Source organism: Equus caballus, chromosome 11 (genome assembly GCF_041296265.1).
Source record: "Equus caballus isolate H_3958 breed thoroughbred chromosome 11, TB-T2T, whole genome shotgun sequence".
NCBI classification, from domain to species: domain Eukaryota; kingdom Metazoa; phylum Chordata; class Mammalia; order Perissodactyla; family Equidae; genus Equus; species Equus caballus.
The window spans coordinates 20,629,643-20,656,386 of record NC_091694.1 but is presented as its reverse complement, the minus strand read 5'-3'; the positions used below and the strand labels follow the sequence as shown (position 1 = coordinate 20,656,386).

The 26,744-nt window shown below is 40.4% G+C and overlaps 1 protein-coding gene across 5 annotated transcripts in view; it reads right to left on the bottom strand.

Annotated features, from left to right (window-relative positions):
* Positions 1–26,744, bottom strand: part of STAT3 (signal transducer and activator of transcription 3) — a 61,831-nt gene that overhangs the window by 9,879 nt on the left and 25,208 nt on the right. For 4 of the 5 annotated variants that reach the window (XM_023651588.2, XM_023651590.2, XM_023651589.2 and 1 more), the window contains exons 2-14: positions 18,730–18,880; positions 17,423–17,567; positions 16,714–16,812; positions 9,080–9,175; positions 8,831–8,912; positions 8,515–8,609; positions 8,193–8,344; positions 6,210–6,368; positions 5,966–6,058; positions 5,082–5,141; positions 1,717–1,746; positions 1,524–1,617; positions 1,376–1,423 (exon numbers count right to left, since the gene is read on the bottom strand). In XM_023651588.2, the coding sequence (XP_023507356.1) occupies positions 1,376–1,423; positions 1,524–1,617; positions 1,717–1,746; positions 5,082–5,141; positions 5,966–6,058; positions 6,210–6,368; positions 8,193–8,344; positions 8,515–8,609; positions 8,831–8,912; positions 9,080–9,175; positions 16,714–16,812; positions 17,423–17,567; positions 18,730–18,857 (1,281 nt within the window). In that variant the 5' untranslated portion in view covers positions 18,858–18,880. Of the gene's footprint in view, positions 1–1,375; positions 1,424–1,523; positions 1,618–1,716; positions 1,747–5,081; positions 5,142–5,965; positions 6,059–6,209; positions 6,369–8,192; positions 8,345–8,514; positions 8,610–8,830; positions 8,913–9,079; positions 9,176–16,713; positions 16,813–17,422; positions 17,568–18,729; positions 19,065–26,744 lie in introns of those variants that run through there. The other variant, NM_001309512.1, reaches the window with a different exon arrangement.

The following is a 26,744-nucleotide window of genomic DNA, read 5'->3' as shown; positions in this document are numbered from 1 at the left end:
ACATATGGAATCACACCCTATATATTCTTTAGTGACTCACTTTCTGCACCCATGTGGCTGTGTGCATCTGCAATTTATTCATTTTCATAGCTGTAGAGTATTCCATCATATGACTATACCACAAATCATTTATCCATTCTAGTGTTGATGGGTATCTGGGTTGTATTTAGGACTTAGAATCAGGCTGTGACATTTGTACACGTGTCCTGGTACACACGTGCAAAGATTTCTCTCTTGTTAATCCTGGGAGTGGCACTGCTGGTTTACAGGGTATGTTCATTTTTACAATGCCAAATTGTTTTCCAAAGCAACAATTTATATTTCTTCCAGCAATGTTACAACCGCATTTTGCATAAGAACGACCAGTTCTCAGAACTGAATTCTCAGAAACAGAATTCCAATTCATTTTCAAAACACTCTTTGTAATTACAAAAGTAATACATGTTCAGTTTAAAACACAAGTCCTACAGAGACAGTACAGAGTAGCCCTGGATACTGACAGCAGCATGAATACATAAGCACTGTTTGGTATATATTTCTCTGGAATTTTCTGATGTATATATGAATACACAAAAAAAAGTATAGTAAATTTTTTAAACAAATAAACTAATACCCTACTCAAACTGTTTTGCATCTTGCTTTTTCTAAACAAATATGCCACATGTTTTTCTATATGATTGTATATCGACCACCTCACTGTTTAACTACTGTCAAATATTATAAATTCAATTTGTTTCTTCTTTTTAAAACATTTTAGAGAAGAGGGAAGGATGGCTCAGGGGACACTTACCAGAAAAAGAAAAGTGTCATAATTTTTTTAAAAGATTAAAAAACTAGTTTTTGGTCCCATTTACCATTTTTTATGTTTATTCTTGACACTAAAAGCGAATACTCTGAATCAATGGGAGGCAGAAAAGAAATAAGGGGGATAAACAACAAGATAGTTTTGTTCTTTCTCTTAAGTGTTTAACTCATATTTGTTACAACCTTCCATCCCACCTCAGAGAGAGACAGGTCACCAAAAATGGAGTCAAGCAGTGTCGGCTGGTAAAAGTTGGATGGGGAATTCGGAAAGCCCCGAGCAAGGTAGAAAGCTTCTTTTCTACTGAATGGGTGTGGTAACTTGGTGAGGGACTTTCCACTCCTCCCGAAAGATGAGCTCACTCCAGGGACAGTGAAGGAAATACTCCAAGCCAGAGAACTTCATGGCGTCTGTGACCTGTGATCATGCCATTTTGGCCCACAGTGACTTTCCTGCATGACTCCAGCGGAACCAGTAGTTTGGTGTTTCTAATTCTGGGCAGTAAGAAGGCTCTTTCTCTCTCCCCCTCAAAGAAAACACTCCCACTTGGCATTCATCCCCACCAAAACTTACGTCACAATTGGCTCGGCCCCCGTTACCACATCTTTGCTCTCTCAGGGTCTGTAAGAAAAGCAAAGAGCACCTCTGTCACACGAGGCTGGCCTAACCTCTCCCTGTGCCAGAGGCTCTCGGAGAAGGGGTTCCAGGCTTCTCCACGTACCAAGTGTTTGAACTCTGCAGAGAGGCTGCCGTTGTTGGACTCTTCCATGTTCATCACTTTTGTGTTTGTGCCCAGAATGTTAAATTTCCGGGATCTGAATTACAGGAGAAAAACCAACCACACAGGTGACTGAGTGGCCAGAGGACAAATGTAGATTAAATAGAACAAATGGAAGCCTCTAGGCTGAACTCACCCTCTGAGAGCTGCAACGTCCCCGGAGTCTCTGTTAAGAACACAAACTGGTGTTAGACCCTGTGTTTCTTCAAAGTACTCTGATGGAAAAACTGCTGTGCTCCCGGGAATTTCTTTAGACTATTCAAATACATTTTATATGCGAAATTTAACAACCTTGTACATGCTTGAGCAGTAAACACAGCTGGTTGCTTACTTAACATCTACTCCCCCCTTCCTCACAGATCCTCAATTCCGCTCAGGTAGGCTTCCCATCCCCACCTCCAGGGGATCCTGATCATTAAGTCCATCTGAACATAGCATGCCCATGGTGCAGTGGTCCAGGGGTGAGGACCTCACCTATACTGTCTCAATCAGACTGGGAAGAAATTATATCCCAGGTTCCCAGGTTGGAGATTTATATTCCACAGCTTCATCTGAACAGGAGCAAGGAAGCCTGTCGCCTTAACTACCACAAGCAACCATGCTGCAACCCAGAAGGGAATCAGGTGCATGCAATACTTATGATGGCAGAGAAGATTCTGGATCCTTGATGACATTCGCGAGTGACTGATCTCACTGTCCGGAACTTGCCCTAACTCTGCATTTCCAGTTATATTGGGTTGCAAATTTCTCACTATTTAAGCAACACTGGGTTTTCTGTAAAGGTTTACTGCTACCTGTAACTCAGAGCAACCCATCTGGTACAGCTGGAAATAGTCTTCCCATGTGTTCACTGTCTTTTAACTCTACGTGTTTGAATATATAGTTTTTCACATAGTCACATTTATCAGTCTTTTCTTTTCCTCTTTTATCATTTTAGTACTGTTTAGAAAGTCCTTCTCTATTGCTATATGTTCATTTATGATTTTAGAATAATAGCCACTATTTATTACATAGTGCATTCCATAGAAGTTTACAGATTAAAATGGATCAATTTTTAAACCATTCAGAACATATCTTTCCATATATCACATTTTAGAACTTAACAGTCTTCATCATCAGGAAGTTCTCTCTCATGTTTAACCTATCATTCCTTTTTTTTAGATTCCTTTTTTAATATTACAGCCTTGATATTTAATTGACAAACAATAAACTGCACTATTTAAAATGTACAATTTGATAAGGTTTGATATATGTACTACGCTATACACACCTGTGACTTCAGCCCAATCAAGACAGTGAACACATCCATCACGGCCAAAGTTTCACTTGTCCATTTGTAACCTATTCCCCAATCCCACACTCCTCCCCACTCCTGTCCCCAGGAAAGCTTTGATCTGCTTTCAGTCACTATAGATTCATTTGCATTTCTAGAATTTTATATAAATGGAAACATAAAGTATGTACTCTTTTTTCTTGGTCTGGCTTCTTTCACTCAGCATAATTATTTTGAGATTTATTCATGTGTTGCAGGTATCAATAACTCACTCCTTTTTCTTGGTGTGTAATATTCCATTGTATGGATATACCATACAAATTGTTTATTCATTTACCTGTTAATGGACATCCATCTATTAATGGACATTCTTGTACAACCCTTTGTGTGGCATATGCTTTCATTTCTCTTGGATTAATACTTAGGAGTGGAACAGCTGGGTCATAGGGTAGTGATACGTTTAACTTTCCAGTTCAGGAAACTGCCAAACTGTTGTCCAAAGTGGTTGTACCATTTTGCCATTTTACCACCGTTACTACATTCACCTATGCTTTTAAGATACTTTTGTTTTAAATATGTAAATACATCTGGAATTTATTCTGATGGACAGTAAAAAGTAAAACTCTAACTTCTCACTCAAATCTTCCTAATACTAAGTTGTCCCAAAACCACTTCCTGAATAATCCATCCTTTCCTCATGGATTTGAGATATCATTTTAAACATACATTAATTCTTTATATAAACTTGAAGTCTATTTCTAGACTTAAGATTTTGTTTCAAAGATAAATCAGTTTATTCCTGCCCTAGTATAGTAACACATCATCTAATAACTGAAACTTTGTGATATATTTTCATGTTTGGCAGGGCAGCTTCCCATACCTCCCTCCATTATTTTTATTTACTAAAAAAAATTTTTTGCAAGTAGAATGGTGGTTGGCAAGGGCTAGGAGGAAAGGTAAACGGAGATTTGTTGTTCAATGGATACAGAGTTTTGGTTTTGCAAGATGAAAAAGTTCTGGAGATCTGCTGCACAACAGTGTGAACATAACCAACACTACCAAACTATACGCTTAAAAATGGTCAAGGTGGCAAATTTTACGTTAAATTTTTTTTAACCATAATTAAAAATAAATAAATAAATCCTTTTTTTAAAAAAGCTACCTTCGATTTTTTTTTTCATCTAAGATACAACTTGAAAAGCCAAGTCAAGAGTTTAAAAAATCCTATTCACATTTTGGTTGATGCTGTATTAACCAGGAAGAATCAACATCTTTATAACAAAATAAAAAATCTACAGTTCAGGAACATGATTTGTCTCATCACTTTTTACAATATCCCTTCCTCACTAAAACTTCCTAGTTTTCTCCAAATAGATCTTAAACATTTCTGTTATGTTTATCACGATGTATTTTTTACTTTTGTTGCTTATTGTGAGATCATTTTTCTATTATAATTTCTAACTGGTTAATGCTAATATATGGTTGAAGTTATTAATTTTTGTTTATTTAATTATTAAACCTACCACTTTCCTCAAGTGCCTTATTCCATTAGTAATTATTTTCCAGCTCATTCGCATGAAGTTTCCAGATAAATATCACCTAAAAATAAGGATACATTTCTCTTTTCTAATCTCTTCAAAGAGTATGTGCATTTTATTTTATTTTATTTTGCTGAGGCAGGCTCGGGCTGAGCTAACATCTGTGCCTATCTTCCTCTATGTCATATGTGGCTTGCCATCACAGTATGGCCTCCAACAAGTGGTGTAGGTCCACGCCTGAGAACCAAACCCTGGCCACCGAAGCAGAGTGCACCAAACTTAACCACTAGGCCATGGGGCCGGCCCCCATGTGCATTTTAATTTTTGAAAGGTAGTGTCAAATTTTGAAAAGTATTCCACTATGTGGTGAAGTGTGGAAAACCAAAAAAAATCTGTTTTCCCCATATATTCTAAGTTTTATATGCATAAATTACATTTACAAGTAAAAAATTAAAGAAAAAGAGGGACTCAAGGTCACAATAGCAATTGCAACTCAAATCTGTACCACTAGCTTTGTGGTTTTGTTCAGGCACGTAAACGGCAACCCACTGCAAGGCTTTTGAAAACTTTTTGTTCAAAAAACGAAGATCTCTGAATGGAGATAAAGTCTCTAAGTTCACATGATGTCTGTCAAAGTTCTCATTTCTCTGTCTCCCATTTGAAAAAAAAACTAAGATAAGAAGTACTTACTTGTCAATGCACACTTTAATTTTAAGCTGATAATTTAATTCCGGAAATTTGACCAGCAATCTATGTCCAAAAAAGAAAAAAAAAAACAGTTTCTGAGCAGAGAAAAAGAAATCTAGTTTAAAAAAGAAGTCAGTAAGTTCCTCCAGCAACTTCTAGTTGAAGAAATATAAAACCACTAACTCTTCATTTCTAAGAAATGAATAAATCACAATCCCAAAATCTCTTCCTGCCAGTGCCCTCTTTGATCCTAAATTGACCATCACCCCTTCAGGCCAAAAAGCACTGAAAAAAGGCCTAGGAACTTGGATAAAGTTGTGAGAGACTCACAAAAGGATAATAAAAGCCATTTCATGAAAAATAGTACAGGAATACGCTCTCTGCACCTGGTATTCTTTCTGTTAAACCTGAAACCCAACACCATTCTGTTTCTGAAGAGGGAAATTTCACTGCAGAAGGGCAAACCCCAGCATACCTGTTCTGACTTGAGTGTGAAAGTAACACTCCACCCGCAGACCCACCACCCACCTGCCCTGTGGCCTCTTAGCTTCTAGACCACTAAGCCCTACTCTTTCCCTTAGAATCCTCAGGGAAAAGTAGGCTCAAAGAAGAGAAAATAACTGGCATCATTTTGCCCCTTTTTCAGAGCAGAAGGAGACACGATGGCCTACAAATATGCCCAGGTAACCTCAAAAAGATTTCTGGTAGTTCTTTAGCTTTTGACAGAAGAATCAAAGAGCAAGTTGATATCATGCCAAGAAGTTCTATACCCACCAGAGTACTGCCTGTGATGCCTGTAAGGAACAACCCTGGCCACCAACTCTGCTCTTGTCCTAACAGCATCCCTCATTAAAATATCCACCGGGAGTGGAAGTGCCATGGCCCACCTGACTTTAGTAGTAAACTGGACACCGGTCTTGATGACTAAGGGCCGGTCGGGATGCATGGGCATGCAGGGCTGCCGCTCAACCACAAAGGCACTGAAAGGAGAGAGAAGGACAGCAGTTCATACACTATACAGCACACTAGTCTGTCCCCGTGTCTCTGAAGTGGACTGATCTCTCATTTAAGGACATGATTTTTGGGTGGAGGTGGGGGGTGATGAGGGGAAGAGACAGGATTCTAAGCTACCTTTTCATTAAGTTTCTAAACAGCTCCACAATTCTCTCCTCGAGCATGGGCCGGTGCTGTACGATGGGGTCTCCTTTATAGGAAACTTTCTGCTGCAACTCCTCCAGTTTCTTAATTTGTTGGCGGGTCTGAAGTTGAGATTCTGCTAATGAGGTTATCCTGTCAATAAAATAAGACAGTTACCAGTTACCTACGTGAGTGTACACGAGCAACTTGGAAGAGGGGAAGGAAATACCATAGATATAAACACGACTACACAGTCCCCTAAAATAAGAAAGGGGAATTTTTTTATTGTGGCAAAATATACATAACATAAAATTTACCATTTATAAGTATACAATTCAGTGGAATTAAATAAGAAAAGGGGAATTTATTTTGCCTTTTTTAAATAGTTCCTTCGCAAAATTTTACATTTCAAAGAGGGAACTAACCATGAAGAAGAAGTGTCAAAACTTATACCATTAGGAGGCATTAACAGAGTGATCGTTGGAAAGTGACAAGCATTAGAACCCAGATGTGGAGAACATGAACTATGGAATTTGGTACTCACTCTCTTCATCCTAACGTGTCCTTGTACCAAAATGTGGGGACTAGGGAAACGCAGGAGATTAGACGGCCCAAGAAGACGGGTTTGAGTTAGCTCTGCCGCTGGCTATCTGTGCAGCCTTGGCTGGGACCCTTCACCATCTGAGCCTTAATGTCTCCTTGCATGAACCCCATGAGCCCTGTCAACTTCAACCTTCAACGGATCAAAGGACATAACATCATGTTTCAAAATATTGATAACATGCATATAGAAAAAGTAGACATGGAGACAAAGGCCAATTAACTCTGTCCCCAGGAACAGAGAATATTAGTGTCTCTCCTTGATGGTCTGCCGCTAGTTTACTGAAGACTAAAGGCCTCAAAGAGAGAAGGGAGAAGACGCAGGCCCAGGGGAGGGGCAGGACAGCTGCCGGGACGTCGGAGCTCCCTGACCCCCTTTTCTGACACTTCGATTCTCCCATTCCCAGAACTTAGGCTTTTTCGTTCCCTGATCAGAAAGCGTTTAAAACTGCTTTCAGTAAATCAGCAAAACTCAGAGTTAGTGAGGATATGAACAAGCATTCTCATGTAGAGTTGTCCCAAATTTCCAATTTCATGCTCTATGCTTCTGGGTTCCTCTTCATGTGAAGCTTCTCCTAGTTTAAGCTGGTGAAATATTCATTATTGAGCCTTGCGTGTCAAGGCTGCTCTATAAAGATTTGCTGGATGAATGAAAGTAAAAGAGCAGATTATAGAAAAGCATATAAAGAACGACCCCACCAAAGGGAAAATGTAGAGATTTCTATCTTTCTGTGTACACATACAATAACAGATGTCTAGATTGAGGGAGTCACCAAAACTTTAACTGTAAGCACCTCTGAAGGATTAGATTTTAGAAGACTTTTCTTCTCTTTATTTTCTGTTTTTGAACTTTTTTCCCTTACAAAGACAATGTGTCATTTTAAATTATTAAAATAACTAAAATGTAAAATTTAGTCTAGATGCTAAATACAGTTAAACCAAAAACTTTATTTAAATTATTAAATAAAAAATATTCAAACTATAGTTAATATAAATACATTTTTACAGTCATACACTGTATAATGACATTTTGCTCAACAACAGACCACATTTGCGACAGTGCTCCCATAAGATCAGTACCATGTAGCCTAGGTGTGTAGCAGGCCATACCACCTAGGTTTGTGTAAGTGCACTCTATGATGTTCACATAACAATGAAATCACCTAACAATGCATTTCTCAGAATGTATCCCCATCGTTAAGCAACAAGACTATACCAAAAAAAGTCCAAATAAAGTAAAAGCCTTAACTCAGACTTAATTTGAGAATGCAGAAGTCCCCACCTTTGAGATCTAGTACAAACTCGTGCCTGCAATTATGACCATAATTTAGCACAGCTTTCTAGAAAGAAACGAAAAACTTCTCTTTCATCTTTTACCAGTTTTCTAGACGATCTAGGCAGATGTTGGGAGGGCCTCCGATGCAAGCAATCTGTTGTCGCCTCTTCCAGTCAGCCAGCTCTTCATCCGTGAGAGTCTTCTGCACATACTCCATAGCTGACAGAAGCCCCGCCAACTCACTCACGATGCTCTGGTTGGAAACCAAAACAAAGTCAGAAAACATTTCCTCAGACTGTCTCTAACCACATTCTTTAGTCAATTCCAGAGAAGGAACTTATTAGAAACCAGGCAAGGTCTGCCACGAGATGCCGAAATCCCACAAGTGAGTGAGATGCAGGGGAAGGGGTCCCATGCTCTTACTCGCCGCATCTGGTCCAGCGCAGTAAGCATCTGTTCCAGCTGCTGCATCTTCTGCCTGGTCACTGACTGGTTGTTTCCATTCAGATCCTGCATGTCTGAGGAGGAAGGAAAAATTCCTTGACCTGAGGGAAGACTCCTATCCTTAATAACTAGGATCCCTAAAGCACCAGTAGTCCTGTGCCCCACTGCACACACACACACACACACACACACACACACACGCAGTTTGAACAAAGGGTCAAAACAACCAACTCCTGAAACTCGAGTAACACAAACTCACTTTCTACAGATTTTAACATCTCTAATATGCACTTGCCTCCTTGACTCTTGAGGGTTTTATAGTTGAAATCAAAGTCATCCTGGAGATTCTCTACCACTTTCATTTTCTGTTCTAGATCCTATTTAAAACAAACAAACAAACAAACAGAAGTAAAAAAGATTTCCTTGGGGAGAGGGAATAGAAAGTTTCTGAGAGAATTAAAATGAAGCCAAAACCTTAAGAAAGATCCACACAGGACCCACAGGCAAGAGCCCCAAGAAAAGGCGTCCTGCCCAAGACGCTCACCTGTACTCGCTTCCGAACATCCTGCAGGTGCTGCTCCAGCATCTGCTGCTTCTCCGTCACCACGGCCGCGGTGGGGTGATTGGCCTGGCCCCCTTGCTGCCACAAAAGGGAGTCAACACATATGTGAATGCAGGAAATAGGTGAGAAAAATGCCTCCGTCCTGTCTCCATCCCACCACACTCCCCTTCCTTTTGGCCTGAGATGCTGCTGCCACGTGAGGGGACGGGAAACAGAGGCAGTGTGCTGGGCACTGTAACGGGCAGTTACGCATCAGCCGGTGCTCTCCAGGTGCTGGCAGTGCGGTGCCAAGGGAGCTCCGGCGGAGTTTTACCTGTGCCCTTGGCTTTTTACCCCTAGGTCACACTATAAACCCACTCTGTGTATTGCATGAGGGGACCACATGTTGAGCTAAGACATGGTCCCTACCGTCAAAAAGCTCACTCTAGGTAAAGCATGTAAAAAAATCAGAACAATTTATGATAGTGGATTTTGGATGCCTATTTAAATGCACGTGGTGTTCAGCACATTTCTGCGGATAATAAAAAACCATTCTGTCCCCAAGGTGAAATATCACATGAGGAGATATTATCTCGGGCTGGGGGGGAGGGGAGGCTGCTGGTACCTTGAAAAGGTCAAATAGCACACAAAACTTAAAAGCAGTAAGTTTTGTCAAAGTAATAGGACATCTTCTAACAGATAAAGACCATGTAAAAGCTGCAGTGATCAAGACAGAGGGCTACTGGTATAGGACAGAGATATCAACCAATGCAACAGAAGTGAGAGTCCAGGAAAGACATTATATACTCAGTTTTCCAAACTAGAAATGCTCAATTGTCTTTGATTTCACATTGAGTCACCAAGTCCTCCTAGCTCTATATTCGTCATGTTTCATCTCAATCTCTAGTGCCACTGGCTCAGTTCAAGCCCCAACTGTTGATCTCTTTGCCTCTAATCCCGCTCACTTCCAACCTGTTCTCCATACTGCTACCAGAAGTCTAAAAATAGATCTAAGCATGCCAGTTTTAGAGGGAACCATTCTCTCCCTTTCCCATGGTCCCTATCCAAGCCCACAGAAAACAAACTTCCCTTGGAAGTTTCAGGAAGGCAACTTCCACCCCTGCTTATTCTTTTCATAGGAGGAGTGATTCATCAGATCAGTGAGATGAGAAAGACTGTGCACCTAGAGAGCTTCAAAGAACCCAGAACTTAAGCTGGTGTCTCTCTCCTCCTCTCTTGCCTTCCTGGGGCACACCAGGGGCAGAGCGAGGGCCTGGTTTCCAGAAGCAGTTCTAGAGGTCTAGTTTTCTGTCCCGTGGGTCTAGTCTATGATCTCGCAAGCTCCATAGGGATGGGTGGGGGAGTGCTGCTCTGCAGACCCGGCCTCTCCACTCCAAGATCCAACTCAGGGTCAAGCAGCAGAAAGCCACCATGGTTACCCGCCCAAGCCATGCTTTCCAGTCTTGTTTTACCCGCAATACAGCTGACATTGTACCTGTATTTGACTCCCATGTCTATTTCTCAATTGGTACGCACTTAAAGGGGGAAAAGAGATGTGCTTAATTATGACCCGCAGAAACCTGCCTCTACTACCTTTGTAAAAATGACTGGCTCCCCACCGCTTCCAGGTATGAACATCTCAGCCCAGCACAGACAGATGTTTCACACAGTCTGATGACAACTCAAACCTTCCCACCCCGTACTTCAGTCACCCCAAACTACCCACTCTTCCCCGCATAGAGCATGTTTTCACACTCGACCTCCCCACACGCTGTGCACTCAGCCTGGCACACGCTTCTGCCCAAGCACACCTGAACTCGTTCACCTTCAAACTCAGCACAACTGTTTGCTCTCCTGTGAAACCTTACTCAGCTGCCCTAGGCAAAATTACTCACATCCTCCTCCATGTTTTTCTCACTTTGAGTGTTTGTGGACCTACTATACTCCCAGTTAGACTGAGAACCCTGGTAGCAGGGATCACCTCCGCTCAGCTTCCTATCTCCTGGTACTTCACCCATAAAAGACACTTATGAATACTGTCAGATGATGTAAACAGAGAAAATAACAGTGAGGCCTGGGCTGAGGCGTCAAATATCCAACTTGCAGCTCTGTATCAGGGGCTGCAAACTTTTTCTCTAAGGGCCAGGTGGTAAATACTTTTGGCTTTGTGGATCATACAGTCTCTGTCATAAATACTCAGCCCCGCAATTGTGGCAGGAAAGCAGCCACAGAGAATGCATACATGATCGTGTGTGGCTGCGTTCCAAAAAAGCATCATTTACAAAAACAGGCAGCAGACTGGATTTGGGCCATGGGCACAATTGCCAACCCCTGATCTACATGACGGGGAATATCCTTGGAACACCGACTGCTTTCCTACCTCTCATGGTAAAGTCAGAGCTTCTATCTAATTGATTTAAATTGAATATTGTTATCTTATGAAACAGGATGAAAACATAAGAGTTGTCCGCAACAGAAAACCCTAGTGACACACAGACAAGTGCCTCTTTGCCAACCTCTCTGTCTCCAGGGTCTTGAGCAGTGAGTGTTATGTTACCCCTCACCCACATCTGAGCATATCAGTTATCCACTTAAAATTCTTCAGTGGGTCCCCATTTCTTACAGCAGTGGTGGTGATGATGATGATGATGATGATGACAGCAGCAATGGAAAGCAGTTAACATTTATTTCACATTTATATGCCAGGTACTGACTGTTCTAAGCATTTTATACATAGGAATTAATCTAATTCTATGAAATAGGTACCATAATCATGCCATTGGAGGAAGAGAGTAAATGGTTTGCCTGAGGTTACACGGCAACTGGCAGAGCTAAGGGGTTCAAGCCCAGGCAGTCCAGCCCCTAGGCCCTTGTAGTAACTGCTCTTCCAAGGCCCAGATGGTAGGCACGACTAAAGAGATTTTCTTGATGTGGGCCTTGACTAGCTTATCTTCCCCTCCTCAGCCAGATGCTGGACTTTCCACACGTCTCCCAAGAATATACGCATTTCTGTTTCCCTGCTTGAACACGATCTTTCTGCCTGGAGAGCTCTCTCATCACCTGCCTGATGCAGACGTAATCAGCCTTACATCTCAGCTCAGACACAACCTCTCCTTTCTCTGTGACTGATGCCTTCCCCAACGCCCTCACTTAGACTCAGACAGTCCTTCTTCTATATTCCTGCTACATTCTTGTCTTTTAAAAGAAAAAATTGTACACTCATGTTCATAGCAGCATTCTTCACAGTAGCAAAAAGGTGGAAGCCACCCGGGTCCATCACAGATAAATGGAGGAAACAAAATGTGGTATAGGGGCCAGTCCCATGGCCGAGTTGTTAAGTTCAATCGCTCTGCTTCGGCGGCCCAGGGTTTCACTGGTTCAAATCCTGGGTGTGGACATGGCACCACTCATCAAGCCAGGCTGAGGCGGCATCCTACATGCCACAACTAGAAGGACTCACAACTAAAAATACACAACTATGTACTGGGGGGCTTTGGGAAAAAAGGGAAAAATTTTAAAAATCTTAAAAAAGAATGTGGTATACATACACAATGGAATATCTGAAAGAGAAGAAATTCTGACACATGCTAAAACACGGATAAACCTAAAGGACATTATGCTAAGTGAAATAAGCCAGTCACAAAAAGACAAACACTGTAGATTCCACTCATACGAGGCTCCTAGAGTAGTTAAGTTTAAAGAGGCAGACAGAAGAATTGTGGCTGCCAGTGGCGATGGGGAATGGTGATTTGTAGTTTAATGGGTACAGAATTTTAATTTTGCAAGATGATAAGAGTTCTGGAGATTGGTCACACAACAATGAAAATGAACTTAACACTACTGAGCTATACACTTAAACATGACTAACATGGTAAATTTTGTGTTGTGTGTATTTTATCACAATTTTTTAAAAAGAGGGGAAAAAAGAAGAAAAACATTTCCCTGATTAGAGGATATTAAAAAAATAAAACCCCTCAGATAAAGTCAAAAAGTCTCCTTTAGCCAACCACTTTAATGATTTGGCATATATCCTTCTAGACATTTTATCATACATATCAATAATATATGCATATCATATACATTTGTTTTTACTATTATGAATCAGATCTTTTCTTCCATTATATCATCTAACAGGTTATTGCTGCTATTGTATAAAAGAACTGCTGATTCTGCTTTTTTTGCTGAGGAAGATTTGCCCTGAGCTAATATCTGCTGCCAATCTTCCTCTACTTTAGATGTGGGTTGCCACCTCAGCACGGCCACCGACAACTGGTGTAGGTCCATGCCCAGGAACCAAACCTGGGCCGCTGAAGCAGAGCACACCAAACTTAACCACTAGGCCACTGGGGGCTGGCCCCAAGAACTACTGATTCTTAAAAGATTTATTTTGAATACAATCACCTTTCTGAACTCTTGTTAGCTCCAACAGTTTTTTTTTAAATTGCTTCTCTTGGATCTTGTAGGAAGACCTATCTATGTATAAATAATGACAATTTTGTCTCTTGCTTTCCAACATTTATACTCCTATTCCTTTTTGTCTTATTTCATTGGCTGGATCCTTTGGAAAAATATCAATGGCAGTAGGCATTTTCAATCTTCTAACTGTTTTTTTTTTAAGAAGATTAGCCCTGAGCCAAGATCCACTGCCAATCCTCCTCTTTTTGCTGAGGAAGATTGGCCTTGAGCTAACATCTGTGCCCCCCTTTCTCTACTTTATGTGTGGGACGCCTGCCACAGCATGGCTTGATAAGCGGTACATAGGTCCGTGCCCAGGATCTGAACCTGTGAACCCCAGCCCGCCACAGCAGAGCGTGCGACCTTAACTGCACTGCCACCAGCCCGCCCTTGCAACTGTTTTTTTTTTTTTTTAAAGGAAAATTTGGGTGAGTTTATTCTGAGCTGAAATCTGAGGACCATGGCCCGGGGCCTTTCTTCCCGAAGGAAGAAAGGGCATCAAAGAAGCAAGGTATAAAGAGTGGTTATATACCCCCACACAGGACGTTTCACATATGATTGAAATGTCCCTCCCACAATAGTCACAAGATTGCCCTGTCAGCACAGCGCTTGATGGACACAGCAGGTAGTGGGTCTGCTATCTCAGAGGGCATAGCAGGAGGCAAGCCTATTGTCTCCAGCTGGGTGGTCACAGGTGAGCACAGCAATCAGTTCCTAGCCTAAGGAAAGATGCTTAATCCTTAAGGAGATGCCAACGTTGGGAGGGGGAGGGAAGTTGCACCTTTATCTCAAGAGCCTTTGTTCTTGCCATAGTGAATATCTAAAGCAGATATACAATGCATGCTCAACAGCCATGGTCAGGCCCTTTTGGAAAGACAAGGTCAGGCCAAATTAGGTTTATACCAAATGGCTTCCTCATATTCTCCAGTATATGCTATTTGCAACTGTTTTTTAATGAGAATACTTTAGTGTTTCATCATTGTGCATCATCTTTCCTTTGGTTTCTGACAAATATTCTTTATCGCATTAAGAAAGTTCCTTATTTTTTATCTAGAATGGACACCAAACTTTGTCATTTAACAAAAATATGGTTTTTCTTCTTCAACTTACTAATTTAATGAACTACACGAATAGCATTCCTAATGTTGAGCCATCCTGGCATTCCTAGAATATAAACCATGCTTTGAACACTAAGCAGGATACAAAAGTCCTAACCATTTTCTTTACTTACAGTGTTTTTCAGATTTTGTTCTTAGGATTATTCCAGTCTCATAAAATAAGCTGGAAACATCTCTTTTTTTCCATACACTTTGGAAGAGCTTAAATGATAAGGAAACAATCTGTACCACAAAGGTTTGTTAAAACAAAATTTATAAACCTTCGGGCCCATTGACTTTTTTGGTGAAACAGGGAGTGTAAATTTTTTAAAAGTCTGCCTCAATATATCTTTATTGTTATTGATCTACTTAATTTTCTTCTTTTTAATATATTTTAATAATTTGCATTTTATTGCATTATAAATTTATTTGATTTTCCATTTCTTCTAGGCTACAACTTCCTCTAAAGTAGAGGGTCATAAAAACTAGCACATAGTAGGATACACACATACATACACACATAATAGATTATATGTTCTAGATATAGATAGATATGTCTATCATACATCAACATAAGTGATGAGACCAGGAGCACAGAACTGCTCCCGCAATGGGCTAGTTAGTGTCACATTATCTCTATTCCCTACATTGACTGTATCTCTAGCTCTAGTGAGGATATTCTCAAACTTAGCCACAAAAGAGAAATACACATGAACCTGAATGATTCAATCCCGAACCAGCTCCCAGGTGGCTCCCAGGAGTAGTACATTACCATATCCTTCTGGTGCAAATACAAACTGTTACAGCCTTTGCAGAAAGAAATCCAGAACTATCTATAATATTAAAATATATATACCCTTTGACCTAGCAATTCCATGCCTGGAAACCTATCATAAAGAAATCAAAGCACAAATACATAAAGATAAATAGGGAGGTAATGCAGTAGTATTTATAATGGGGGGGGAAAACCCAGAATGAAGTGAATGTCTATCGAAGGCGGGATAATTGAATAAATTACAGCAGATCTACACCACAGAATATTATGCAGTAAATAAAGAAAATGAATTAGCTTTACACTACTTGACTTAGAAGGATTTACATGATATAATATTAAACGAAAAAAAGCAAGATACAGAGAAGTAACCCCATTTAAATAATGTGTGTGTGTGTGTGGCCAGCCTGGTGGCATAGCGGTTAAGTCCACATGCTCCACTCTGGCAGCCCAGAGTTTGCAGGTTCAGATCCTGGGCGCGGACCTAGCACTGCTTGTGAAGCCGTGCTGTGGCAGCATCCCACATAAAATAGAGGAAGATTGGCACAGATGTTACCTCAGCAATAATCTTCCTCAAACAAAAAGAGAAAGATTGGCAACAGATGTTAGCTCAGGGTGAACCCTCGCGCACACACACACAACAATAATAATAATAATATGTGTGTGTGTGTCTATTTTCCACAGTTTATATGAGCCTGGACTGGAGAAATGTATGAAAGGATATATACCAGACTATTAATTTGGTTTCTTGGGAAGAGACAATAAAGAGAGGGATTGAGCAACATTTCAGATTTTTTTTAAAACTATTCCTTCTACTTTTCTGTAATGTTTTTGTTTTGTTTTGTTTTTTTTAAAGATTGGCACCTGAGCTAACATCTGTTGCCAATCTTTTTTTTTCTTCTTCTTCTCCCCAAAGCTTCCCCAGTACATAGTTGCTTTCTGGTTGTAGGCCTTCTGGTTGTGCTATGTGGGACGCCACCTCAGCATGGCTTGAACAGTGGTGCCATGTCTGCGCCCAGGATCCAAACTGGCGAAAGCCTGGGCTGCTGAAGCGGAGCACACGAACTTATAACCACTTGGCCACAGGGCTGGCCCCAATAATGTGTTAATTAAAGTAAAAAAAAAAGTGAATGCATTACATACTCAGGAAAAAAATTAAGTTATTTTTATTGTATAAAATAAAAAACCCCAAAACACCCACTTCTGTCCTGGTGGTCAGTGTACATCCTAGCGACTGTATAGAGCAAGCGCATCTTTGCACACAAGAAGGAAAGCACATCCCCAACAGCACTGTGCTTCTTCCCAGGTCTCACCTGGGCTGCAGTGGCTGCAGTCTGGAGGAGGCGGGACTCTTCCCACAGGCATCGGGCCACAATTCGGGCAATCTCCATTGGCTTCTCGAGATACCTGCTCTGTAAGTAGGAGAGAAAGAGAATGAAAAGCTGCAGTACACTATGGAAATGTGGACCAAACTCTGCTAACTTCCTCATAAACTAAGGAAAGCATTACATTTACTACACAAAACAACAGAAGGAAGGCCTCAGAGTCTGGCTGCAATCAGTGGGAGACAAAGGGAAGAAGAGAAGAAAGGCAGTCATGATGAGCTGTACTTCTGGGAGAGAAGGCACGGCAGTCTGAGTTTCTGGATGATACGTTATCCTGGTCTTATAGGGAAGTCACCAGCTTTGTCAAGGGGCATCCAATTATGGTCAAACCTTTAACATTTAAGAGTAAGAGTCTTCTTCCTATGAGGGGACCTAGTTATAATCATGTTATTAACATGCTAACATAATGATTAACATAACAATCACGTTCTTACTTCAACTCACCAAAGAAGTGAATCTCAGGTAATGATGCTCACGGTGAGTACACAGAGATTTGAGAAAAGGCTAATTATTTCTCCTTTGAGAATTACCAAATAAATTCTCATCATCCAAATGAGAAAAGAAATACTTCCAGGAAAGAAAGCTAAAACTCTAGTCTGCAGGTTCAGTTTCTCCTCCACTCAGTTTCTCATCCCACCTGAAGGAACTGCTTGATTCTTCGCAGATTGTGCTGATAGAGGACGTTTGACTCTTGGAGGAAGCGGCTGTACTGCTGGTCAATCTCACCCAAGAGATTATGAAACACCAAAGTGGCATGTGATTCTTTGCTGGCCGCATACGCCCTAGGAAAAGGAAGACAGACAAAGAATGATTCTGAAACCCATACACACACACACGCAGAGAAATCACCACCAAGAAGGAGGCAAGGCAAACCCAATGCTTTAACCTAGTCATCCTTCTAGAGTCATCGTGCTCAGCAACAATAAATATCATCAGTTTAATAGTTATTATCAATTATTCCAGATATTATTAGCCACTGTCATAGTCTATACTTATAAAATAATTTGAGTGAAATGGACAAATATGCTGTTTTGCTTTAAATTCTCAGTCAACTCTATGGTCAGATTATTAGTAGCCAATAAGCAATCCCAGGCTAGGATGGCCTATCTCCAATATCTCTGAATCATTTCCCTGGCCCCTCACCAAATTCTGGCAAAACTAGGTCACAGGCCTGAATTAAACCAAAATTAATAGGTGGATCTGAATACATTAAAGTGAAGCAAGTATTTGTTGGAATTCTGTGTCATTGTCTCCTCTATGAACGAGCCTATTTCTCTTATTCTGTGTCTCTTTCCTTTAATTAAAGGGGAATCAGAAGTATGGACCCAAACTTCTACCCATGACAGAATTCTCATTCAGACAAAAAATATTTGTAGCACATCCCTGAAGTGTCAAAACACACAGAGGATCTCACCAAGGAAATGAAATCCAAATCAGCATTGAAAACATCTACCACCAAGAAGGCATTTCTTTTTTTTTTTTTTTTTTTTGAGGAAGATCAGCCCTGAGCTAGCTACTGCCAGTCCTCCTCTTTTTGTTGAGGAAGCCTGGCCCTGAGCTAACATCCGTGCTCGTCTTCCTCTACTTTATATGTGGGACGCCTACCACAGCATGGCGTGCCAAGCCGTGCCATGTCCTCACCCAGGATCCAAACCGGCGAACCCTAGGCCGCCAAAGCGGAACATGCACACTTAACTACTAGTGCCACTGGGCTGGCCCCCAAGGAGGCATTTCAATGCGACAAAAGACAGCTGCACTCCTAATATAGAAAATGTTTATACAAGACTAAGAGTAGCTCTTTATCTCCTGATCTCTTTTACCCCATCACCGGTACCCATAAGTTTTTTGATGAAATAGTTAGCAAAGAGTTAAGCTAAGGCAGATCATGTCTCTTGACTTAAACCAAAACCTAACAATTTGTCGAGTTTCTCAGAAAGGACTTACCAATCTTGACTCTCAATCCAAGGGGCCAGAAATTGCCGCAGCTCCATCGGGAAGCTGTCACTGTACAGCTGATGGAGCTGCTCCAGGTACCGGGTGTCGAGCTGCTGCAGCTGATTCCATTGGGCCATCCTGCCGGAATCAGGGGTCCCAACTGTAAAGCAAAGTGTTTACAGGGTCACTACAAGCCCTGGTATGGGTAAACAATCTAGAAATACCCCATCTACCCAACACAGGCATCAGATCTGTGATCAGGGATAAAGATGCTTTGGAAAGGATCCTGTATGTTTTTTTCCAGTTTAGAACAATACATACACATTCACAAAATCTACCTCTGGAATCACATCACAGCTTCTTCTAAACTGGGATGACAACGCAGGCAAGATGACAAGTTCTAGAATCCATTATCAACCAGAGGTATGTGAAGAGGAAAAATGACTTAACTTCCAGATTTCCATGTCCTCATCTATAAAGTAGAGATCATAAGTGCCACCCCTCAAGGCTGCTGAGATGGTATTTCTAAAGCACCCAACTCAGTGCCTAGCACACAACAGATGATCAACGGATGTCAGCTTCTTTCTTTCTACCCTACACCCCTTTTAGGTGAACTTGGATGTACATACAGTAAACCTGAACTAAAAGCAAAACATGAGATGTGGATGTTCAGGGAGAACAGACAGCTAATTCCAAGACTACAGATTTAAAAGTACAAGCAAGGATCTGCCTGGGATTCTCCTACTCAGTGAAAAGTAATTTTGTCTTTTAAATTTCTCAGTCTGGGATGAGAAAGAAGAGAAGGTAAACACCAAGCACAGAAGTTGTCCCCAAGTTCATGAACACCCCGGAGAAGTGCTCAGGTCTGAGAAACCAACCTGGCTAATCATCTTTAGTCCTCTTTCTGAATAGCTTGGGTCATGAAAATATCAGTACAGACCGCGGAGTCTTAAGAAGTTGTAAAAATAACTACGAGTAATAGCCAAAGACTAAGATATGTACAGATCAAAGTATACTGAGATGGTTCTTTCTTTTTTAAATATTTATTTTTCCTTTTTCTCCCCAAAGCTCCCCAAAACTGAGGAAGACTGGCCCTGAGCTAACACCTGTGCTTATCTGCCTCAACTTTATATTGCGGGTCCTTCTAGTTGTGGTATGTGGGACGCCGCCTCAGCATGGCTTGATGAGCAGTGCCATGTGCGCACCCAGGATCCGAACCGGTGAAACCCTGGGCCGCCGAAGCAGAGCGTGCGAACTTAACCACTCGGCCACGGGGCTGGCCCACTGAGATGGTTCTTTGGGATAGTGAGAACATTTCATGAAAGTTTGAATACACACAAACATATAGACTTAACTAGAGTTCTTGATTTATTTCTCAAAGAAGGCATGAAGAAGCACTTAATTACTGGCCCTTTGACAAAAATGGCTCGGCAAACTGGTGACAAAACCAACAGGTGTTCCACTCTCAAAGCAGCAAGTTTAATGGTGGCTAAGTGGTTCAGGATCAGGTTTTGTTACAGAACCTGAGAGGGCTGTGCTACAGCTGTCCCTCCCTCTTTTGGGGGAACAGACACAGAATACCCCCCTTGCTACTACAAAGATGGCATCAATTGGTCGGGCTCTCAAGCACATATTCAGGAAAGCACAGGTAGTACCTTCCCAGCAGTCTGTTACATTGAATAATTAACAATCCAAGGCAGCATTATCCATTAGAAATGTAATGCAAGCCACACACGTAATCTTAAATTTTCCAGTAGCCATACTAAAAAAGAAAAAAATACAGGTAAAATTAATTTTAATTATAAATTTCACATAACCCAATATATCCAAAATGTTACCATCTCAACATGAAATCATACAAAAATTGTTAATGTGGGGCCACCCCGGTGGCGCAGTGGTTAAGTTCACACGCTCTGCTTCTCAGCGGCCCAGGGTTCACCAGTTCGGATCCTGGGTGTGGATATGGCACTGCTTGGCACGCCATGCTGTGGTAGGCATCCCACATATAAAGTAGAGGAAGATGGGCATGGATGTTAGCTCAGGGCCAGGCTTCCTCAGCAAAAAGAGGAGGACTGGCAGTAGCTAGCTCAGGGCTGATCTTCCTCAAAAAAAAAAAAAAAAAAATGTTAATGAGATGCTTTCCATTCTTCTTTTAGTACTAAGTTTTCTAAATCTGGTGTGTACTTTACACTTATAGCACAGATCTAAGGTATTTTCCCTCCTCAGGTAGCAAAGGCTTAAATTCCACTGGTAGAAAAGTTCAGTAAAGCAAAGAAATGAGATTGCCAGAATGAGGTATTTGCCCCATTATATGGAAGATCATGTTAATTTCCAATAACATTAGAGGAGGATAAGTAAGTTTCCTGGGTGCTTGGGATTTTTCTTTTTTTTTTTTTTTTAACACTGCCTTCCTTTCTCTTAGGTACCTCCCAAACATTTCCAGCTACGATTTCTTTGTAGTTACCTGCCTCCTCCCCATCTCCCACCCCAAGACCAACCTGCCACACAACCAAGGCTGCTTGGGCAATGGTACAGGTACATTTTATTTTTTTTATTATTATTAATTTTTTTGAGGATTAGGCCTGAGCTAACATCCATGCCCATCTTCCTCTACTTTATATGTGGGACGCCTGCCACAGCATGGCTCTTTGCCAAGCAGCACCATGTCTGCACCCGGGATCCGAACCAGCGAACCCCGGGCCGCCGAAGAGGAATTTGCAAACTTAACCGCTGCACCACTGGGCCCCAAACAGGTACATTTTAAACACTGGCTGGAATGAAAGCAATAGCTGAAGCGTGTGCTACAAGCTGGAGCATTGTAACCATGGCATGTATTACCCTCAATAAGAAATTAAAGGCCATTAGAACTCTGACAACATTCGCATTAAGGCCAAGTTAAAATCTCCCTCATAGGCTAAAAGCATCAGTCAGGATCTCAGGACCTGATGCATATAGAAATCTCTACAGTATGTCAATTGATATAGCTTCTACTGCTTGTGAATGTACTGAAACTCTAGACCTACCATACCATATTGAAACATGGCAGCCACTAGCCACACGGGGCTATTGCGCTGGAAATGTGGCTGGTTCAAACTGAGATATGCTGTAAGTGTAAAATATACACTGGATTTTGAAGACTTAGTACTAAAAAGAAGTAAAATATCTCACTAATATTGAAATAATAACATTTTAGATATATTGGGTTAAATAAAATACATTTTCAAAATTAGTTTCACTCATTTCTTTTTGCTTTTAATGTGGCTACCAGAAACTTTAACATTACATATGGACTTGCATTCTATTTTCATTGGACACTACCGCTATAGACTATGTAACCAAAAAGCTATGGTTCTTCTAATCAAGGATTTAAAGAAAAAGACACCCACTTTTCATAATAAACTCCAGTGCTATAAATTAATAAAAAATAGACTAATTATTTAATTGCTCATCTTACTGTAAGATACAAATGCAGAGCCATCACAGTCTTCTCCCTGAAGTTCCAAGTTAAAGCCATAAAGCAGCAACACACTAGACTCGGTGCTCAATTATAGGTTAACGCTGGGGTCATACATGAATATTTGTATTTTCAAATTAACGTACCATTAAAAATTACAAGTTGTTGGAAATTTTCCAATTCACTTCTAGTCTATAACTCAGAAGGTGTTTTGTTGTTGTTGTTGTTTTGGTTTTAAGTTGGGGTTTTAGTTAGTTTTAATAAGTAGTACAATAATTGTGCTATTTCTTAAACCAGAAACCAAATAGTGATCTCCTTACCCGCTGCTTAGCTACAAACCATATCCAACTAACAGGAGTCACAGGGCAATCAGGCCGGCTCTTCATAAGAACTGCATATCCTTAAGAGAGCCCCAGCCAAACTGTTTAGGGAAACCATTGCCAACTAGCTCTGTGGTAAGTGTTTCACTGGAAAAACATTTTAGAAGAGCCCACTTTATTTCACAATCTCAATTCTGGTTTTTCAAATTACAAATTAATGTGAAGAATTCCACTATGTTCCAAGTAAAGTATTTCTTATCTACAGAATAATTCTAAGACTGCGACTCAACAGTCACTTTCACTGACCTCCAGAACACAGAAAGTGATTTGCGCAACAATTTGAGTGCTGCGTACCATTCTGGCCCTCAACTCTGCACAGGAGAGAAGTCAGTTCAAGCCCACAGCGGTGGGCTTAGGGCAGAACTCAGACCTTAATTCTCTCAAGGTGTTTACTACGTTTATGTTAGCAGATAGTGAATGAAAGGTAAGTATGATCCTGGTTTCTACAACTGAAGAGAAAAGAAAAATAAAAATGAAACAGCAACTCACCAAAGATTTTCTGGACTTTTCAAAACAGGAATTTCTCAACCCCTTGGGGATAATTTACCAACAACAAGTCATAAAGCAAACAACTATTGTCTGATGGGGAACTTATTACTGTAAAGATCACTAAAAAAGGTGGTTCAAAGTCACAGTTCTCATTTGTATACTTCAATCTAAAGAAACCAAGGGATGCTGAGAAACCCAAGTGAGGACCACTTATAGTGACCACATACTCATTCCATCATTTCATAGAACTTCTTTTTAAATTAAGACGTATTTCACATCCTTGTACCAGTGGAGTTACGATAGGGGTGAGGGAGTGAAGGGCGAAAGTGAGGAGCGGGAAGAAAACCAGGTGCAAACAATAATCCAGAACAGAAAGTGATCTAAAGATACTTTCTGTTCCACTTTGCAAGGTGTCATAAGACTTTTCTTTGGGTGGCAGCCATAATCTATATTAGAAATACCTATGTTTTAAACAGAGCATACTTGTATTTTATCTGTTGCCCACATTAAAAGCTCCTCTTTGTTGTCAGGAAAGGTCCAGCAACTAAGGCCAATCAAACTAGAAAGTAACATAGAAATACATTTGCGCTAACTTCTATAGAAACCAGTTCTTTTAAGAAGACACTTTAAAAAGATTATAAAAGTAACAATGTGCACTGTGGAAAACTTGGGGGGAAACCTCAAAAGATAAAATCACCCATATCCTACCATCCCACTCTCTAGCAAACACTTGACATATTGGTGTAATTCCTTTTAATCTATCTCAAGTGTATATATATATATATATGTTTTATTACTTTGTAAAAGTTGGCATCATAGTATTTTTACAGCTTTGTATCCTCTTTTAAAAATTTATTATATAGTAAACATTTTTCTATACAAAGAGATTTTTGTTTAAAGCCCGAAAAGCAACTATTTGGTTTCTATTAGCGCTTTCAATATAATCCTGCTAATCCCATTGAGGGCCATAGAATTTATTTTTTTATATTTACAAGCTCCAATTTATTTGTGCCCACCATACCACATTTCAGAAATAATATGAGGTAGCTGCAAACTCCTTAAAGTAAATTAGGGAAGTGAGAAAATGAGAAAAAGTAAAAGTCAATAAATGGTAGACAAAGACACTCAACCTTCATGAAATTTTCACTGTAGGATAAATGTGTATGAAGAGCAGGGAAGTCACATTTGACTATTACAGCTTTAACTATTTAACCAGTGATAATTTAACCATTCATAATTACTCTAGACATTAAGACTGTGGAATTTCAAATTTAAAAAAGGTAATTCAAAATAAGTACACTTGTATCATAAACATATAACTGCATTGCTTACAAACCCAAATAGTACCCTTATTAAGGTTCAAGACCAGATGTTTGCCTTCTCAATAAGTCTATATATAAATCTAGTTTTGATTTCGTAAAAAGACAAAAAATTAACACTTGAGTGCCCAAACTATACTTATTGTAATATTCAAATATACTCAATTACAAATAATAGGATTTTCTTTAAAGTCAGAAACCAACTCTTCCTCGCAAAAATGGACATTGAGATATAAGAGAATTTGAACTACAGTTCCCTACTAAGGTGGCAAAATTGAATATATGAAAGAAGTACTAAATTACTGGGGCCTAGAGCTCAGAGAAATGAGGGAAAGAACAGATTTTAATGACACTCTGGAGTACTCTCAACCCAAAAAACTCTACTATCCCTCATTCTTCTGATCTCACTTTAATTCTTCTTGGAAGAGTTCAAGACTCTTGAGCCAAGCACATTATTTTTTCCATTCCAAATCCTAACATGCATATAAGGTCTTATCACTAGCACTACCTTTGTATAGTTATCTAATTTATATCCAGAAATATAGAGAACAAAATGTGTCAGATTTACAGTAAACTTTAAGAGGTGGAGACTACCAGGAATATGAACAGCAAAAATGAAAGAAAACCTAGTGCTCTGATCCATGAAGGGCAATCAGGATTTTTAGAAAAGAACTACCCCAAATCTAGTGCTCAACCAGCTATCTTTGAGAAAAAGATTCTGAAAACTATAAATTACCAAGACCTCTTACTATTTCAAATCTAATAATGTTAAGGAATTAAACAAACACACTGATGCTTTCTCTATACCTGATTTGGGACAGGCACCATATCTGAAGTATTTCAGATTAAAGGAGCAAGAACCAACAAACATAATGCCCTCTAAATTGAAAGTAACACAACCAGACATGTTTTGTCAATTACTGATTGCGCAGTTTATGGTTAAAGCCGCCTGAGAACAGGTCTGACTCTAGATAAAAACCACAAAACTGACCAAATTTGTGCGTCACACAGCCTCCCACTTTGTGATACTTCCACTCTCTCAACCAGACACACTCCTCTGAAGCACGGTGGTGTGAGGCCAAGGACACAGGAGAGTTTACACTGGATGGGCCTGGGTGCAAACCCTGCCTGTCATTTATCAGCTATTTGTTTGGAGGACACTACTTGACTACTGAACAGGGTTCTTCTTCAGTAATATGGGGAAGTATTCCTCTTTTGAAGCATTGTTGTAAAAGTTAAAAAAATAATGGGTGTACAGCATCCGTCCCATTCGGGACAGGGTATGCCTTACTGCTGTAATGCTCCTCCCCCTCCCCAACACCAGGCAACTCTTTCATCAACATTTCTTATCTAAATCCACTTCCTCAATGCCCTGGGAAACATAGATTAATTCATCAGATTAGTCATGTTAAATGATAATGCCAGCTTTCCCTGCTATGTAAAATGCATGCATTTTAATGGGCCTTTGTATCATATCCCGAGGGAGGGAGTTAGTAATGCTGGGATTTGGTGTATGTGTGTACAGGGAGAAGAGGAGGACAGGAGGGTTGGGTGGTGCCCTGATCAAGTATCTCCATACATAGTTCACCTAAGGATAGCTCCAGGTCCTAGAAGGACTAAAGGTGAAAACACTAACTGATATCCAAAACAAAGAAAAGATGAAAAATAAGAACCTTGGTTTAAGAGCAGTCCAAATGATTATCACTAATGTTTATATAGCATTTACTGTGTGTCTGTTTTAAGCACTTGACATATATTTACTTACTCATTTCATCCTCACAACAACTCTACGAGATAGATACTATTTTTATCCCTATTTAACAGAAGAAACTGAAGCATGGAATTTTAAGTGATTCACCCAAGGTCATACAGGTAATAAAGGCATGGTGCTGGAATCAATCCCAATAGCCCGTTTTCAGAATTCCTGCTCTTAACCACTATGCTAGAATGGGAGATTTTACTGATTTTTAAGTAACCCATGAGTCAACCATGATCCCAAGACAATGTGATCTTACGGTACTTTAACAGACATATATAGTGTTGGAATTAAAGGATCTATTAGTCCTGCTGTAACTGGCCTACATCTAGAATGGTATTCTTATTGTACCACAATTTCAATGGTGCAATAAAACCCAAACACATTCAGGGTGGGGCAGTCAGGGTATGAGGAGTCCAAGAAGTTGAACGTTTTGCCCAGTAAGAAGACTTGAAGAACAGGAAGTGGGGTTAGGAGAGAAGAAGATAAATTACAGAAGAGTGGCTCTTCAGATAGTCGGAGATCTGGACATGAAAGGGGAAATCACTCCAGAACCAGAATCTGTTTCCTCACAACATCTATTCCCGAATTCTGCCCTCTGGAGTAATTCCCTCTGTATGCAGAGG